The sequence below is a fragment of the Empidonax traillii genome, unplaced genomic scaffold (genome assembly GCF_003031625.1).
Source record: "Empidonax traillii isolate 1590-97213 ecotype Southwest subspecies unplaced genomic scaffold, ASM303162v1 scaffold1215:size260562, whole genome shotgun sequence".
Taxonomy (NCBI): Eukaryota; Metazoa; Chordata; class Aves; order Passeriformes; family Tyrannidae; genus Empidonax; species Empidonax traillii.
In genome coordinates this window covers 208384-226192 of record NW_020956408.1, presented here as the reverse complement: position 1 = coordinate 226192, position 17809 = coordinate 208384, and the positions used below count along the sequence as shown (strand labels likewise).

Sequence of the window (17809 nt, the reverse complement as noted above, 5' to 3'; positions counted from 1 at the left end):
GGCGGCACCCGCCGCTCAGCCCCGCCGCGGGTCCGGAGCGCGGCGCTGCCCCTGCCCTGGGCATCGGGGACCGGGGGAGGGCTGGGGCTTAATAAAGCCTCCGGGAGGATGTGAGTAAAGACCACGAGAGGAGGAAAAGGGCAGCGAGAATAGGAGGGATAAACATAAACCCCAGAGTAAGAAGGGAAAGAAGGGTTAGGTCTCAACCTGAGTCAGGACAAGGGAGAATGGCTTCGCGCTGACAGAGTAGGGTTAGGTGAGATATTGGGAAGGAATTGCTGGCTGGGAGGGTGGGCAGGCCCTGGCACAGGTTGCCCAGAGAAGCTGTGGCTGCCCCTGGATCCCTGGAAGTGTCCAAGGCCAGGTTGGACGGGGCTTGGAGCACCATGGGACAGTTGAAGGTGTCTCTGCCCGTGGCAGGGGGTGGAATTGGATGAGCTTTAAGGTCCCTTCCAACCCAAACCATTCCCCATCGAATTCCTGCTGAACTGTGGAATTAATGGAATCCAAAATAAAACAGGTACAGTGCTTCAGAAAGTAGTAGAGTTGAGCTTGTGAGAAATGACTTCTTTAGCATCTTGTGAAAGGGCACCAAAACATTACTGTAAAGATTTTCTTGTGGAAGTGGGGTATGTACATCTTCAGTTGGATCTAGGAGGGAAGACTAATTTTTGCTGGCAATGGCTGGTAATGTTAATCACAGAATCATAAAACATCCTGAGTTGGAAGGGATCCACAAGGATCATTGAGTCCTGCACAGGACCATCCCTAAGAGTCACCTCCTGTGCCCCAGAGGATGATCCAAACCCTTCTGGAGCTCTGGCAGCCTTGGTGCTGTGCCCACTGCCCTGGGGAGCCTGTTCAGTGCCAACCACCCTCTGGGGGAGGTACCTTTTCCTGAGATCCAACCTAAAACTCTCCTGACCCAGTTCCAGCCCTTCCCAAGGGTCCTGTCACTGGTGACAGAGATCAGTACCTGTCCCAAACTTTTAAAATGAAGCCATGTACTGACGGTGAATTGGGACGGTGGTTAAAATACAGGAGTCAGCATCTGGAGGGAAACTTATCTTTAGATCAGTAGATCTACCTGACAGCAGAGCTCCAATGTGCTGTCTCAGGACATGTGCACACAGGTTTTGCGAGCAGTGACAGACATGAAAACGAGCTGTTTGTCGTGTTTGGTGTAACCAAACAATTCCATGGGTCCAGGGAGATGTGCTGGCTGATTGTGGACATTGGAATTTCTGCTGGGTCGCTGCTCTCTAGTACCTGTGATGTCCAACAGAGCTGTGGCAGGTAATGGAGACAAGGAGTTGGGAATGGCTTCCAGAGCTCCAGACAGATGGCTCAGTGAAACACAAGCCTGCAGCTCACTCTGGAATACTTTTACATCTCTGGTGGGAGGCTCCAGGCAGCTTAAGAGAATCCCAAATACGGCAGGATGCTGTAGGAGTGTGCTTTATATTCCCCATTTGGTAAGAGCTTTAAGGAAAACTATTCCTGGGTAAGAGGCACATCCCTTCTCCAGGTGCACCTTCCTTCTTGAGGCGAGACATGAGCTGAGCGGCACAATCAGGTTTTCTTAGAATGAGAATAAGCAGTAATTTTAGCAAATGGAAGTACTTATGTAAGGATTGGGTTCGTAATTTGCACCTAGCTGTGTGCCTGCGATGAAAAATGGATCATATTTCCTGCCTAAATAGCTGAGACCTGTCAGGTGGCAGCTTTTTGTCTGAAGAGAGGAGCTGGATCTTCACCTATGAGCCTGTTCCCTGATGAGGAGTGGTTATAGATTATGCAGTTGAGAACAGACTATAGGAAATAGCTGACATTTTTTGTCTGTCTTTAAACTCCTGCAGACTTTTGAACAAGGGACTTTCGGAGTTGCTTTGTGAGCCTTCTGTGAGATCCAGCTGTACTTACTCTGAGAGATAGGGATGAGTGTCTGATTGAAACATCGTGTGTTTTTCATCTGGGCAGAAAGCAGCTGCCCCACAAGACTGGAACTGTGGCTGCCCCTGGATCCCTGGAAGTGTCCGAGGTCAGGTTGGGTTGGGGCTTGGAGCAACCTGGGCTGGTGGAAGGTGCCCCTGCCCATGGCAAGGGTTGGAATGAGATGGGCTTTAAGTTCCCTTCAAACCCAGACCATTCTTTTCCATGAATATGTGTAAAAACAGCCCTGGAGACTATCCCATGCTTGTCAGCCAAGACAGACCCAGTGGAAGGGGTCTCTGGCTGATGTCTGATTAAAGGTGAGAACAGGAGAAAACAAGGCTCCATCCCTGGAGTACAGTTCACAGCTGGATGTATTTGATGGATGTTTTGTGGCAGGTCTGAGTCTGGAGAGAATGGACAGGTAAATCTGAACTACTGGAGGTGCAGTGCAAGCTGTGCTGGGCCTGCAGGGAAAGAGGAAGGGGCAGCGGTGGTGTGAGCTACTTCATCTGTGAGGCAACAAATAATACCGAGGGTAATTGCATTGAGTAACTTGTGTTAGCTGCAGCAAGTGTATTTCATGGAATAACGAAGTTGAGAAAACTGTCTAAGATCATCAGGTAATTCTTCCAGCACTGTCAAGGCCACCACTGACCCACGTCCCCAGGTGTCACATCCACAAGGCTTTTAAATCCCTCCAGGGCTGGGGACTCCATCACTGCCCTGGGCAGCTGTGCTAGGGCTGGACAACCCTTTCCGTGAGATTTTCCCCAGTACCCAATCTAAATCTCTCCTGGTGTAACTTGAGGCTGTTCCCTCTCCTCCTGTCCCTGTTCCCTGGGAGCAGAGCCCGACCCCCCCCCGGCTCCCCCCTCCTGTCAGGGATTGCAGAGCCAGAAGGTCCCCCCTGAGCCTCCTTTCCTCCAGGATGAGCCCCCCCAGCTCCCTCAGCTGCTCCTGGAGCTCCAGCCCCTTCCCAGCTCCGTTCCCTTCCCTGCACACGCTCCAGCCCCGCAGTGTCTCTGAGGGGCCCAGAACTGGACCCAGCACTGCTGGTGCCTCAGCCGTGCCCCGCGCAGGGGTCTGTCCCTGCTGGTGCAGTGCCCACACGGCCGCTGTGCCCACCCGGCCGCTGCCACCCCCCGGGGCCCGCTCTCCCCTCGGCCCAGCGGGGCCGTCCCGCGGCTCCTCCCGGCGGGGCCGGGCCAGGCCGGCGGGGGCGGCCCCGGCCGCTTTGGCGCCAAGACCCGCCATGGAGCCGGAGCGGCTGCGGCGCCGCCTCAGCGCCGCGTTCCGCCTGCGGGGGCTCCTGCTGCGGCCGTGAGTACCGCGGGCAGCCCCGCTGCCCCCTCCGGTGCCCGCTCCGCCCGCCGGCATCGTCCCCCGGCGGGGCTCAGGCCCGGGGGGCCGGGGCTGTGAGATGAGGTCGGGGCAGCTCCGCGCCCCCCCGCGTCCCCTCCTCGGGACGGGAGGATGCCTTTCCCCCCTCTTCATCTCCCCTCTGGAACCTCCTCCAAAGCCCCGTTGTTTTGCCTTTCCTGCTGCCGTGGGTCTCTTCCATCCCTCCCTCTCTCCCCGACCCGCTGCAGCGCCCGCCGTGGGTTCCACCAAAGACCTGCCCGCGTCCCCCCTCGGAGCCCTCCCTGATGCTGGGTGTGTGGTTGGGTTGTGTTCCCCGATGCTCTCTGCCTGGCGACTCTGGGAGTTCTTTCCCAAGTTGCACTTGCCAGTCCCGTGTTCAGCATCCCTTGCTAGAAGAAGAAATAGTACTTCCAAAGGAGAAAATGGCATTCTCAAAGACAGAAATGGTATTTCCAAGGGAGAAAATGGCATTTCCAAAGGCAGGAATGGTATATTTTCAAATATAATAGTGTGTATTATTTAGAGATGGCAAGTCAAATTAAAAGTGGTTCCTGCTTGCAGTGGAAGGTGTCATGATTTAAAGGGCAGCCGGGGGCTCCATCGCTCCTATTTTCCCTTTCTAGCTCATGTGTTAATATTAGTTCCATTTTGCTTGTGTTGTGGATGGGATGGGATTATTTTGGACAGCGTCCTGGCACTTTCATTAGCGAGGAGTCCAAGTCCAGAACTCCAGACTCCAGGGTTCTATGAACCGAGACATTTTGAAGATCAGGCTGATAACCAAAACACCACTTTGGTTGTTGGCCAGCAGATGACATTGATAAGAAAATTGTCATCTTTAACTGCAAGACTGTAGTCTAAGGATAAGTGAAGAAACAGATTTCTAATTTCTGTGTTATTTAGAATTAAAATAATTCCAATCCCAGAGATACTGATAAGCTGGAAAGGGTCCTGCAGGGGCTGTTAAGGTGGTCATGGGTTGGAAGCTGTGGTGTGTAAGGGAAGTAGGAAGAGCAGTGCTGCATCCAGGTCTGGGGCTTCCAACATCAGAAGGATGTAGAGCTACTGGAAAAAGTCCAGAGGAGGCCACGGGGATGCTGCCAGGGCTGGAGCCCCTCTGCTCTGGAGCCAGGCTGGGAGAGCTGGGGGGGGTTCCCCTGGAGAAGAGAAGGATCCAGGGAGACCTGAAAGCCCCTTGCAGGGCCTAAAGGGGCTCCAGGAGAGCTGGAGAGGGACTGGGGACAAGGGATGAAGGGACAGGACACAGGGAATGGCTCACTGGAGATACTCAAGGCTTGGCTCAGTGGGATCCTGCTTTCAGGAGGAGGTTGGACCAGATAGTCTCCAGAGGTCACCTCCAACATGGGCTTAAATGTATGGAGCTGAGATTCTCCACATCCACTTCTTGTCCTCGATGTTTTCAATCCCAATGAGTTTTTTTTTTCTTTGACATAAACTAGTGCACTATTACCAGTTCTAATTATTTCTACTTTTTGTAAACCACAAAGTGATGATGTGCACAGCTGCCAAAATCAGCGCTGCTTGTATAAACTCTGGAATAATTATTGTTTTTTGTTCTTTCTCCATTGGAATTAGGGATGCTCTGAAGTATCTTGCTGAAACTTTTCAGTCCATCAGTGAAGTAGAACTTGAGGATGTAATTGAAAATGTCATCGATGCCGTTGAAAAACAGCCATGTGAGTAAACAATTTCTTTTTCTTAAGCAAGTTTATCTGGAACTTAGGATATGATTTAGACAAAGCCAGAGTTACTGGCAGCAGAGGCACTAAGGTGTTGTAGTATAACGGGTTGATGGAGATAAATGTGTTTGTTGACAATTTGTTTTGTTAAATACTGAAGTTTGCAGTGTCAGCAGAAGACGTTTATGCCACTTAAAAAGTTATCAGCCCGGGACATTCCTGACTTTTCCAAAAGTGGTAACATTTTTCAATGCCAGTTACTAAAAGTTTGTTTGGACATCTTTGTCCTTGAAACCATCATTTGAAATATTAAAGTGGAGAGAGACTATTTGGAGTGACAGGACAAGAGAGGATGGCTCCAAACTGAAAGAGAGTAGGTTTGGATTGGATATTGGGAAGACATTCTTGGCTGGGAGGGTGGGCAGGCCCTGGCACAGGTTGCCCAGAGAAGCTGTGGCTGCCCCTGGATCCCTGGAAGTGTCCAAGGCCAGGCTGGACAGAACCTGGGCTGGTGGAAGGTGTCCCTGCCCGTTTCAGGGGGTGGAATGAGATGATCTTTAAGGTCCCTTCCAACCCAAACCATTCTGGGATTCTGTGAGAAAATAAACCGAAGAAATAATGAGAAATTAATTCACTTGTTAGTCAGGAATCTGGGCCCAGGAAAGGGTTGCTGAGAGGTGTGGTCTGAGGGGTCTGGCAGCACAAAACAGGAGTTGTAGCAGCTTTTGTTAAAGGATGTGACTGACGGAGGATGCCTGACACGTGTGTTTACTGATCAGAGTTTATAAGAACTAGGAAACATGGGCTCACTTCCAGTTTTTGGCCAAGGAGATTCAAATCCATATAAATATGATCTAAAATAAAAGCCAGGCCTTAGGTGAGTTCAGGAAACCTTCCCAGCCTATCCTATTTAAATCCAGAGGGGCATATGCTTGTTCTATTAGTGTTCAGAAATGCTTTTAATTTCAATTATCAGTTCGAATCCACAAAGACAACAACGTGCCTATCTCCAAAAAAAATTCTGTTGGAATACTTCCTCATGGCAGCAATCCGTGTGATAATGTTCTGGAACAAAATTAACCTCCAGGATGTGAAAGCTCCGCTCTTAACACATTTGTAGTTATATTTGGCAGCTTTGCCTAGACTATAATTGTCTTGTTCTCCACGTTTAGGGAATTAATGGTGGGCACAGTGTGCTTTTTGCTACAAATGTGTCCTTTTGGTGACAGGATGGAGCGATCCGTTTGTAAACACTGCGTGTCCTCAGCTTACAGAAAACCTGCTTGTTTGTGTAATAGATTCCTCTGACAGGACTCAGCCACTCGTCTTAAAATGTTTGAGACCCACTTCCTCGGTGCATCCCGCAGGCTGCACTTGCAATCCTTGGCATTTTTTCTTCCCAGTGTCATCCAACATGATTGAACAGCCCACGGTGGAAGCAGCGGTGCAGGAATGCAGCCGGGCGCCCGATGAAGCCACGTACGGTGACACTCAGCTGTTTGATTTGGGGTTCCTGGGGGGTGCATTTCCTTGTTTCTCCTCGGGAAAGAAAGGGCAGGCATTTTCTGAGGTGCTTTGTGCTTCTGTCTCACCCCCCCCACCCCGTGCTGCCTTTTTGCAGGTTTGTAACGTTGCTCCCCAGAGAGTTTGTTCTCGTGGATTGGCCTCTGGGGGGGGAGGTCTAAATATAATCTGCCTTTCTGGAATTCAAACGCTGTGGTTGTGTGTTCTGTGTGGTACAGGTTGAATATTAACCCACACCTCTGTTCGTGTTCTTTATTTGCTTTGTCTCTAGATGGAAATTATCCCGGGTTATTTTTGGGCCTCTCTTGCCTGAGAGCACTTTGAAAAGTTTTCTGATTTTTCCCCCTCTGATAACAAGCTGTGCAGCAATTACTGCAGTTCCTGGGAACTTTGTGGTGGTGATGAATGTGTTTCCTTCAGTGTTTATGTTGTATTGACATTGCAATGCAAAGCATGAAAAGAACTGGTTTGCTGGCCACGTCAGTTGGATGCTGTCATCCCACAGCCATCTCAAGATGGAGCAAATTTGGGCTTAACTTCTCTCCTTCCTTGTTTGTTGGAACCTTTATGATGCAGATGGTTTGTCTGAGTGTGGCTTTTCTTTGCGGTGCTTTTTGTACTTCAGAGAAATCCGTGTGCGCAGATTCTCAGTGTCCTGAAGGGAAAAGCTCTCCAGATCACAGGCACAACTCTCTTCAATTATTCAGTTAGAAGATGCGGTTGTATCCAGTGCATGCAGCACAAAATAGAACATAAACCAGACAAATGCAGGAGAAAAGGTGATAACACAGGGTGACAGCGAACAAAGCAAATGTAAATTTTATTCAGCATATCCCTTACTGTTTGTTTCGTCCCCTTCATGGAATTACAGAATGGTTTGGGTTGGAAAACAACGATCAAGTAACGCTGTCAATGAATTGTTGTTTCAGAGAAAATGTTTTCAACGTCATTGGAGCCTTCGACGTTCCCCGCTATATTTATAACGCAGAAAGGAAGAAGTTTCTACCGTAAGCCTTCCATAGTTTAAGTTTCAATTACTTCTTGCTTTAAGAAAAAAAAAAAAAAACAACCTCTATTTCTATAAGGTTTGAAGTCTGTTTTTGATCTTTCCCTCTCGGGTCTGTTCACCTCAAGCCCGAGGGAGAAAGGTAATAAATGTTTCAAACCACAAACCGTGTTTATGCCGTCTAATGAATAAAAAAGACAGTAATGCTGAGGACATACGTCACTAAATGTAGCTTGGGCTCTTTTTTTTCCCCACATTTGGCTGTTTAATTCTTTCTTTCTAATAAATTTGGTCTGTCTGTTGCACTGTATTTATTTCTCTAGTCTGTACCGTGCAGCTCCGTGAAGCCCTGGGGGATTTCTAAGGAGAACTCCAAATGCTGAAAAAAAAAAAAAAAAGAAAAATTAGGAGCAGCTGGTGATTCTGGAGGCTGGAGAAACTGGGGGAATAATACTCCTGTTCATGGCCACTTAAAAGGCATAACTGCTTTTCATAAAAAGTGGATTCCTGCAGAGGCCCATTTGGGTGGAAAGATAAATCTCCAGGCCTGGGAGTTAGGAAATGAGATGGATGTAGCCTTCAAAACGCAGAAACAGGGGATCCAGAGCAGGAATGTTCCTCGTGGAGTAACTAAATCACACAGCAGCATTTGTAGCTTTTGCAGCCTCCCAGAACTTTTGGATCAATAAGTAATTTTTGTGTGTGAAATGCGCCTGTTTTTTTTTTTTTTTTTTTTTTTTTTTAAACCTTGCCTGTGTTGATCTTCTTGCAGCCTGTCAATGACCAACCTCCCTGCACCCAGTTTATTTGGAAGTGCCAGAGATAAAGCGGAGCTGTTCCGGGAACGCTACTCCATCCTACAGCAGGTCAGGAGACGCTGCCTTCCTGTGAGCAGCAGAGCTGTCCTCAGGGATGGAGCCTAAATCCTCCTTTTCCAAAAATACACCGGGCTATTGCACCTCTTTGCCTCGTGGTTTCACGCAAACTCTCTTCTCTCCTGCCAGTCAGAAATCCCTTCTTTCTGAAAGCATCACAGAGTAGGTTTTTTTAGGCTTGGTTTCATTATCCAGTGTTATTTGAACATCTATTTCTTAGAGGCAAATTCTTGTCAAAAGAAGTGCTTAATTAGAAGTTGCTGGCTAAAATAGGGGAAGGACTTTATGAAGTGTTTTGCACAGTGGTTGGAGTGAACTGGCTTTCTGACACTGCTCATTTGTTTTTAAACCGAGTTGCTTCCATTTTGGTTTGTGCAGAGGACTCACAGACACGAGTTGTTCACCCCCTCACCAATTGTGGCTCACCCTGATGACAGCAAGAGCAAATTCCAGGTAAAAAAAAATCGTGTTCTTTTCAGGTTTAATCCCGTTTCAAGCAAAACAATCCCAGCAGCCACTCCTGGAAGCCTTTTCCTAAACTGTGCTACATTCAGACATGCACCCCTGATTTCTCTAACGAGCCTGTACCCTCTCGTAGCTCATTTGTGTATTTATGTCAAACATTTGCTGAGTGTCTCGCTTAAGAACAGGCCCCTGGAGGGTTTGGTTTAGTTCTGATTTAATTCTTTGCCTTTGTTTCCAGCTGAAGACAGTAGAAACTCTGCTGGGCAATACAGCCAGAGTGGGAGAAGTGATTGTGCTTGGGATGATCACTCAGCTTAAGGAGGTGAGTTCCTTCCTCCTTTTATTTGTGAGTTACAATATGTCAGGAAATGGGAACACCTAAACATCTCACCGCTGGATCCATTCTGATGGGCTTTTCCACGAGCAGTTGGTGCCAGTGTGAGAAGGGAAAGTGTCTTTGTCTTCTCTTGGGTATATTTTGCTTTATTAAATCTGTTTTATTAGGGGAAATATTTCCTAGAAGACCCCACAGGAGTCGTCCAGCTGGACCTCAGTAAAGCAATATCCTTTTTCTGTGATGGAAGAGCTGAAGGAATTTCCTGTAGACCTGCAGAATTTTAAGTTGAATAGTGAATCAATACTGACCACTAAAAATTACGTATATTGAGAATTGCAGCGCTCTCTTTCTCCTTTGTTTCAAATTCCTTGGCTGCTGCAGCTCCCTGCCCTTTCTCCTAGGACAAGGTCAGTATTCCTTCTTGTGGAAGCAGAGCCAGTTCCTGGTTCTGGGTTCTTTATGGACTTACCTGCTCAGATATCAGGGAATTTCCAGGCTCTTCAGGCAGCCTGTGAACTTCCAGTAGCATCCAAATACGTTGCACCATCTGGAAAGCAGATTTTGGCCAAAGAACCTGCTTTGAGAGTCCTGATCTAAGAGGAATCCATTCCTTAACCCTCCTGCACCAGTTCCACAGTGGGTTATACACTGAATCCTGCTTTGTTCTGGCAGAAGGTAAAGCAGAGCGGATTGTTTTCAGCTTGTAATAAATTCTTCTGTTCAGGCTGTCACTGCCAGATGTGGCTGAGCAGACAAGTCTCGTGTTGACAAGGCTTGACCGTGAAATGTGTCTGTGGCTGAGATTTTGGGCCATAAAGCTGTTACTTTGTGGGGTCTGGAGGCAGAGAGCAGGAATTTGAGGGTTTTAGGGTGTCGAGTACCTGTAACAGCTTTGAGGGTTTGCCTCAGCCTGGCTCCAACATTGGAGGAGTTATGGCTGGATTGGGAGGACAGACTGGACTATCCAAACAGTGTGATTTAACAATCTGAAAACGCTGCTTTGTGTTGGCACAGCTTGGTCCTTCAAGGGCTTTGAAGAGCCTTCTCCTCAAGACGATGTCAGGCTTTGCAGTTTGGGAGCCTTGTTTCAGCTCAAAAACAGCTGTTTCTGTTTGCAGAATATTTCTCTGTGCAGTATGCCCAATCACAGCCTGCTTTCTGGCCTGTTCTGTGTTTAAAATGTAGGGAGTGAATAGAAATGGGGAGCACAAATGATAGTGGGGACAAGTATCACCCCCTTCCTTCTAAAAAGTGGGACAGTCCTTGAGATGAAGTGCATGTGATGGGGACCCTTCCAGGGCAGAAATGATTCCTGTTCCCCTGCATTCCCCCTCGGGTTGAGGAGGTTGTTTTTGTGTCTGTGCAGCAAATCCATCCAGAGAAGTGGGGGGTGAGGGGGGGTTAACAAAACCCTTGGTTTCTTGCTCAGCCTGTTTTCCAGCCGGATCCTGCCGTGGCCTGGTTCTGGGACCGGCGCTATCACAGGAGGGATTGATGGAGGCTGGGAATAGCTGTGCAGCACAGCTGCCAACCCTCTGACTAATGTCTGGGACATGGTGCTGCTAGAAAGACTCAAGGTTGTTGTGCTGTTCCAAAATCCCTTAGGTTGGTACGAAGATGGAGTTTTTCATGTGAACGCTTTTGGATTTCCGCCCACTGAGCCTTCTGCTACCACGAGGTATAAAACTGGCTTTTTTGGCAGCCTCACTCCTTGTTTTCTTCAGGGTTTCTTAAGTAAGACCATTATTATTTTAAAATTTCTGTGACATTCAAGTATGTTGTTCGTCCTCCTCCTCAAATGCTTCAAAATAAGTACGGTTTTAAGGAAGCAATTCTGGGACTTGCTGCTCTGCTTGGACCAGCACTAAAGCTTGGAGTCTTGGCAGAAAAAGCCTTCCAAAGGCCTTTGGGCTCTGCATATTAATTGAAATTGGGATCTAAGCCCTTCTCAGTTGCAGAACTAGGGAATAACAGATTCCTTGTTGCTTGAAGAGTGGATCATAGAATCCCAGAATGGGCTAGTGGAAGGTGTCCCTGCCCATGGCAGGGGGTTGGAAGGAGATGAGCTTTAAGATCCCTTCCAACCCAAACCATTCTGGGATTCCATGATCCTAACTTGAATATTTTAATGATGTAGAGCCTTCTATGGGAATATAAACTTCTTTGGAGGCCCTTCTTCATCGTCAGTAAAGGCTTCTGCCAAGCTAAAGCAGCTGGAGGAAGAAAACGAAGATGCCATGTTTGTGTTTCTCTCTGATGTGTGGCTGGACCAAGCAGAAGTGCTGGAAAAGCTTCACATGATGTTTGCAGGTGGGTGAGAATGGCTTTGACTCTAAACCTCGTTTTCATCATTTGTTTTCCCTAATTCATAGTACTGACATTGCTTTGGCCAGCAGCCACTTTATGTGTTGTGACAAGAACGTTTCTCTTGCTCCTCAAAGTTCTTCCTAGGCTTAGTTTTAAGAAAACTCTGATTTCAGGGAGATGAGTGCTGCTTCCCACTGCCAGAGGGCAGGGTTAGATGGGATATCGGGAAGGAATTCTTGGCTGGGAGGGTGGGCAGGCCCTGGCACAGGTTGCCCAGAGAAGCTGTGGCTGCCCCTGGATCCCTGGAAGTGTCCAAGGCCAGGTTGGAGCACCCTGGGCTGGTGGAAGGTGTCCCTGCCCATGGCAAGGGGTGGGACTGGATGAGCTTTAAGGTCCCTTCCCACCCAAACCATTCCAGGATTCTGTGGTTAGTAATGTTGACAACACTGGGATAACAAAGCATCTGTGAATTGCCTCTCTGTATTCCAGAGCAGTTTTGGAACAGCTTGTCCTGTCAGCCTTACATAGAATGGAAGTGTGAGAGGGTGGCTGCTTTAAAAATAAACAAAATTAAGGGTGGGAAACAGCTCCTCACCTGAACAGAACTGGACACAAATTACCACACTGATCCAGAAGTTACAAAACCAGTTCCAGTATCTGGATCAGAGCTGGCAAATCCTTGAAGCAAACTTGGACCTGATCCAAGATCTCAGGTGCCGAGGTGACAAAGGGACTTTGGGTGGGTGAGATTGGTGTGCTGAACTCACCCGGCAAAGGTGCAGACGCTGCAGTTCCTATTCTGGGATTTTAATAGGCAAGTGATTACCTTCATAATTATAACCTGAAAGGAATAGCTGAGTGGAATAGCAAGGAAAATATCGATGAGCCGTTTCTCTGGGATAAGCAATTCTGTTCTGTTTACCAACCCGACTGAAAACCACTGAAGTAAATCCAAGTCTGGTCCTGCATGTGAGGAAAATGGAGAGTAACTGGGATGTGAGATGAATGCCTGAGTAGATGTTTCTATTTTTATTTCAGGGATGGGAATCAGGTTTCTTCTCTCACCCTTTGCTATGAAGCCCTGCGTTTCTGGGTGATTAGTGAGATTGTCAGGATTCATCAGATCCTTGGACTGGTCAGGCAATCCCCGTTACTGCTGCTTTATAATGCCAAAGAATGAATTAAATATTGGTAGAGCCTTGAATTAGAGTGATCATGGAGGTTAATAGCAATCCATTGCTGCCTACTTGCTGTTTTTCTCTTTAAGGAACTAGTACATTTTAAAATGGTATTATTTATTATATCACATGTTGTGTTATTCCCTGGACTGGGCCAGCAGCTGGATACACAAAAACAATGTGGAAACTGGGCTCCCTTGAAGTGCCATTTGTACACTGTCATGGCCCTTTTTGAGCTGAAACCAGCCTGTATCCAGAAAATAGTTCATGTGTATTTATAGCAGCAGAGCTTCAAGTGCCGCTGCAGTTCCTGCCTCTCATGGAAGGGGCTGGAAGCCGAGTGCTGAGAGACACCGCAGCGAATGGAACAAAGTCACAGATCCTCTGTTTTCCCAGGTTATTCCTCGGCACCTCCCACCTGCTTTTTCTTCTGTGGAAATTTCTCGTCAGCGCCGTACGGAAAAAATCAAATCCAGGCCCTGAGAGGTAGGGGAGTCCTGGTGAACACTCACACGTGTGCACCGGATGGAAATAACGATGGCAAACGAACCAGGGGAGCAGAAAATGAGCCCTTGTTTTGCAAGTGACACATGTTTAATGCACCCGAGTGTGTGTGGGGGGTGTGATTCACGCAACTTGTGTTCATCACCTAACCAGGTGATGTATTTTTTCCTGACTCCAGGCTCTCTGAAGGCTCTGGCAGATATCATATGTGAACACCCCAGCATTCATCAAAGGTACAGAGCAAAGGGAAAGCTGTTTATTTTGTGAAACCTTTTAATTGCTTTAAGAGAGTAAGAGATATTGTGTTTTCTCTCTGCTGCGATCAGATAACGAGCTGGTTTTGTAACAGGCCTGCAAGTTTGTTTTGGGAGCAGCGTGAGGCTTTGATTTTTATCTGAAATAGCTGGGGCATGGAAACTGCTAATGAGGGAGGCCCAGGTCTCTCCCTGGAATATTTTCCTGGCTCCTGATCTTTGAATTCCTGGCATTGGACCTCCTTTCTGGAATCTGTATAAAAGTGATACCTTTTAACTTTTTACAGTAGTCGATTCGTGTTTGTCCCTGGCCCTGAAGACCCTGGTCCTGGTTCTATCTTACCAAGGTCAGTTTGCTCAGGAATTTGGAGTTAAATGGTGAAAGAAGGGAAGAGTTTTTGTTGATACATCTCCTTCTATTTATTTTAGACCTCCCCTGGCTGAAAACATTACTCAGGAGTTCAGACAGCTGGTGCCATTTTCAGTTTTCACCACAAATCCGTGCAGGTAACAGTGCAAGTACTAATTGTATTTCTTTATTTATTGTACTAAATGACTGCTGCATGTGATTTTCAAAACCTACAAATTTCGGAAAAATTGGTCTTAAAGTTGTCAAACCAATGGAATTCTTCACATGCCCTACTTCTAAATACATTAAGACATGAATAAATCAGTGATGAAAGGCAATAGAACTAGAAGTTTGACAGTGGTTTACAAATCCTGCTCAAAGGCATCATGTTTTTTCTGAATCTGGAGGAAATGCGGGGAAGATGAAAAAATATTATTTTAATTCAAATGTGCTTTTTTATATTAGAGGGAGATCAACTTTATAATGCAGCCTCCCTAGTTTTTAGTTTCATCTTATTTAATTTCATTACTGTTTTCCTCTTCAGGATTCAATACTGCACCCAAGAAATGATTATCTTTCGGGAAGATTTGGTCAACAAAATGTGCAGAAACTGTGTCAGGTTCCCCAACAGCAACATGGACATTCCCAACCACGTGAGTGAGTCGTGCTGAGCATCTTTGGCCAAGCTTTTTGGCCTCCTGATTGGTCAGCAGGTCTGGATTTCGGGTGCTCTGATCCTCATTCTCCTCCACACTGCAAGAGGAACCCAGAGGGACTGGGAGGAGGATCTGTACATTTAGTATTTTTACAGTAAACTAACTCAAACCACGGTACTTTCAGGTGGTGTTGAGTCATTCTGTCACACTGCAGGTGCCCTTGAACACCAAACTTCCCAGCAGCCAACTCTCTGTGCACCAGCCATGGATGTCTACCAAGAAACATCGATTCCTGAAGGCAAAATTGAACACAAATTAATTTTTTTTTTGAAGATTTGATTGGTTAGCCGGTGCCATTTGCAGTAAAGCAGCCTGTCACTTTTCCAGAAATTCATCTGCTTGTTTTGTCTTCTCACTTGAAGTCTTAATCCTGCTTTTTATACATCAAATTATGGCTCTAGTTAATGAACCCTCAGCAGGAGCTGATGGGATTTACTGATATAATTGGATGAGAATGAAGCAGGCAGTACTGGCTCGTTGCAGTGATGGATGGAGCCTGGTTTTATTTATTTCACAGGGTGGTTTTTTTTGGTTGCTTGACTCAGAAACTTGTTTTAGCTCTTTCTTCCCTCATCACAACAGTGCTCGGTGTCTTTGTGAACCCACAGTGGACAGTGATGTACCTTGACTCTGGTGTGCACATTTGCATTCCTGTCACTTCCCTCTGCTCACAGAGGGCTTCCTTTCCAGGGGGGAATCACAAAACAAATGTAGGATTACGGATTGCAACCCTTTCTGCAGATGCTTTTGCATACTCCACTTTTTCTCTGCCTTTTTTGGCCTCCCACTATTTTTTTTTTAAATTCAACTGTGTTAGAAAATGAGAGAAGGAAATTTTGTTGCTAAGAAAGGAATCGAAATCATTTGGGAATCAAATGATTTCCTCAGTTCAGGGGAAAGACTGGTAAAGCATGGATTTTGTCATTAACTAATACTGTAAGGAAAGCCACGAGGTGGGAAAAAAAAAAAAAAACCTATAAAATGAAATTTATGACATTCTTGGTACTTCCTGGGCTGGAGGAACAGGTTAAGTAGATTTTCTTGGAGAGTCTGAACGATCAAGTAGTTTTATATCTTCAAATATTGCCTGATATGCTTTAGAAAGGACACTGTATTAAAAAAAACAAAAACAAACACAATGGGGGGTTTTCACAAAAATGAAAGAGCAGCTGAATGCTGTAGGGGAGCTGCTCCTTCACTCCAGGAATTATCAACACTCAGAGGATACAAAATCAGGTACAAAAAAAAAAGAAAACCTTTCCAAGTTCAAAGCTTCTTTATTAACGAATTTAACTTGCAGCCAAGGGCTCAAACCAGCGATTTGTGTTTCCCTTGCAGTTTGTCAGGAGCATTTTGTCCCAGGCCCACCTGACCCCGCTCCCTCTGTACGTCAGCCCCGTGTACTGGGCCTACGACTTTGCCCTCCGCGTTTACCCCGTGCCCGACGTGCTGGTGGTGGCCGATAAACACGACCCCTTCACCGTCACCAACACCGACTGCCTCTGCATCAACCCTGTAAGATCCCCCCAGGGGCCCACCCCCCCCCAAACCAAAATTGTGTTCCAACGTGTCTCTCTTGCCATCTGTTCAGTGTTTTACTTACACGAGCGTGGTAAGTAAAATACGCATTTTTCTGTACAGGGTTCCTTTCCAAGAAGCGGATTTTCATTCAAGGTGTTCTACCCCTCCAACAAGACAGTTGAAGACAGGTAAATCCATTCACTTTCTCATAAAAAAATGAAGTGTTTTCTTGTGTTCTGACTTCCTGATTATAAGGAGGAACACAGAGAACTGATAATATGAAGGGAGTGGATGTTCTAGCAGTTTAAGTGACTTATGGTTCATACCCAAGCAGGGTAAGAAATCCAAATGCCCAGAACTAAAGTAATAAATTTAGAAATTGCAGTCAAATATCAATGAGGGGAAGCAGAGTCTAGAAGTAAAAGGAAAGATGACTGTACTGTATGATTTTCAACGATTGCCACCTGATTGGGAAACAGATTGGTTTCTGGGGATGATGCTTGTTACATAACTTAATTAAATTTAGGAACAAAATTTATTCATTTTGTGATCATCTTCAAGCCCAGAAGCCACTTTCATTCTTTGATTTCACATATTTTTAAATCTGTACTTATTCATCCCAACTGTGGCATTCCACTGACTGGAAAAAGACCAGCTGCAACACCAAAAAGTATCAAAGGCCTTACAGTGGATGAAAATTTGCCTGTTTGAAATGATGATGGCATAACCCAATAGGAAAAGCTTAAATTTATCTTGTCTGATTGTTCCATCCCTTGTTGCAGAAGCCTTCCAAGGGAATTGATAATGGATCAGCCCATGTAACCTTTACCTGAATATAAAAAAATTACCATACTTTAGGTCTTTGAACAGTTTTAAAACATTACCAAGTCTTTAACAGATCAAGACACAGAATAGTACTGTGAACTATCTTTAGGAAAAAAACCCTAAATACTGTTTTTCTTTGGTATTTTCAGCAAGCTTCAGGGGCTCTGAATTTCTGCAAGACAGCAAAAGGGGAGTGAGCCCACGTGAAGCCAACTCCAGCTCTTACTTTTTAGATGTCTTGATTTTATGATGTATTATGGACTTTTTATAAGAAATGTCAAATTTTGTACACAAATAAACTTTTACAGGAAAAGACACTGGTGTCAGTTTAGATAAAGTGTACAGTCAGAGTCGAGAATTGGCAAAGCATAAAAAAAGGCAACTGTGAATAAAATAGGAAAGATCTGTCTTTAAAAAAAAGAAGTTAAGGACAGGGAGAACTTTGAGATGGATTGAAAGCTGGTTATCTGCAGGAGGTGCTGGGAATGTGGAATAGGATTTGTCTTTGGATGGGAAAGGAATTGTGTTTGACAGAGCCCTTCCCACTGTGCTGGCCCGGCCTGAGAACAGCTCAGGGGACAGCAGGATCTGGGCTCTGAGGGGCCATCGGGGTGGGAATGGGAGCTGTGTACAAGAGAGATGAAGTGGATTGCCAAGGATTTAAACCCAAACCGCAGGACAGGCTGCACTGGCACTTCTGAACGTGCTCCCTGAGAGGATGGCAGTGCCAGCTCAGGGATGCAGGACAAGTGGGGAGCATGTGCTTTTCAGAGGGATGAGGAGATGATGGTGGAAAATCACCCCTCTTGAAGACAAACACGAGGGCCAAGAGCCACCAGGGAGCCACTGAGAGGCAGAGAAAGGCTCAGCAAGGTCAGATGGAGAGCTCAGGGGCGGAGAGGACTCGACCCTGAAGGCGAGCCCGCCATGTTGTTTGCCGTCTCCATAGCA

At 46.4% G+C, this 17809-nt stretch overlaps 1 protein-coding gene across 4 annotated transcripts; it reads left to right on the top strand.

Annotated features, from left to right (window-relative positions):
* The first annotated feature begins 1196 nt into the window (after positions 1–1196).
* POLE2 (DNA polymerase epsilon 2, accessory subunit) lies at positions 1197–17171 on the top strand. Of its 4 annotated transcripts, none has more exons than XM_027905852.1 (19): positions 1197–1475; positions 4894–4994; positions 6401–6476; positions 7451–7528; positions 8300–8393; positions 8781–8855; positions 9106–9189; positions 9372–9428; positions 9831–9879; positions 10810–10882; positions 11342–11514; positions 13086–13175; positions 13372–13426; positions 13735–13794; positions 13877–13954; positions 14341–14449; positions 15851–16027; positions 16154–16221; positions 17008–17171. In XM_027905852.1, the coding sequence occupies exons 1-19, from the start codon at positions 1300–1302 to the stop codon at positions 17024–17026; spliced, it is 1692 nt and encodes a 563-aa protein (XP_027761653.1). In that variant the 5' UTR covers positions 1197–1299; the 3' UTR covers positions 17027–17171. The 4 variants fall into 4 exon arrangements, 3 of the variants coding, with proteins under 3 accessions (XP_027761653.1, XP_027761654.1, XP_027761655.1); XR_003573742.1 differs by lacking the exon at positions 1197–1475 and adding an exon at positions 3165–3255 and having other exon boundaries at positions 14341–14453; XM_027905853.1 differs by lacking the exon at positions 1197–1475 and adding an exon at positions 3165–3255.
* Positions 17172–17809: the final 638 nt, after the last annotated feature.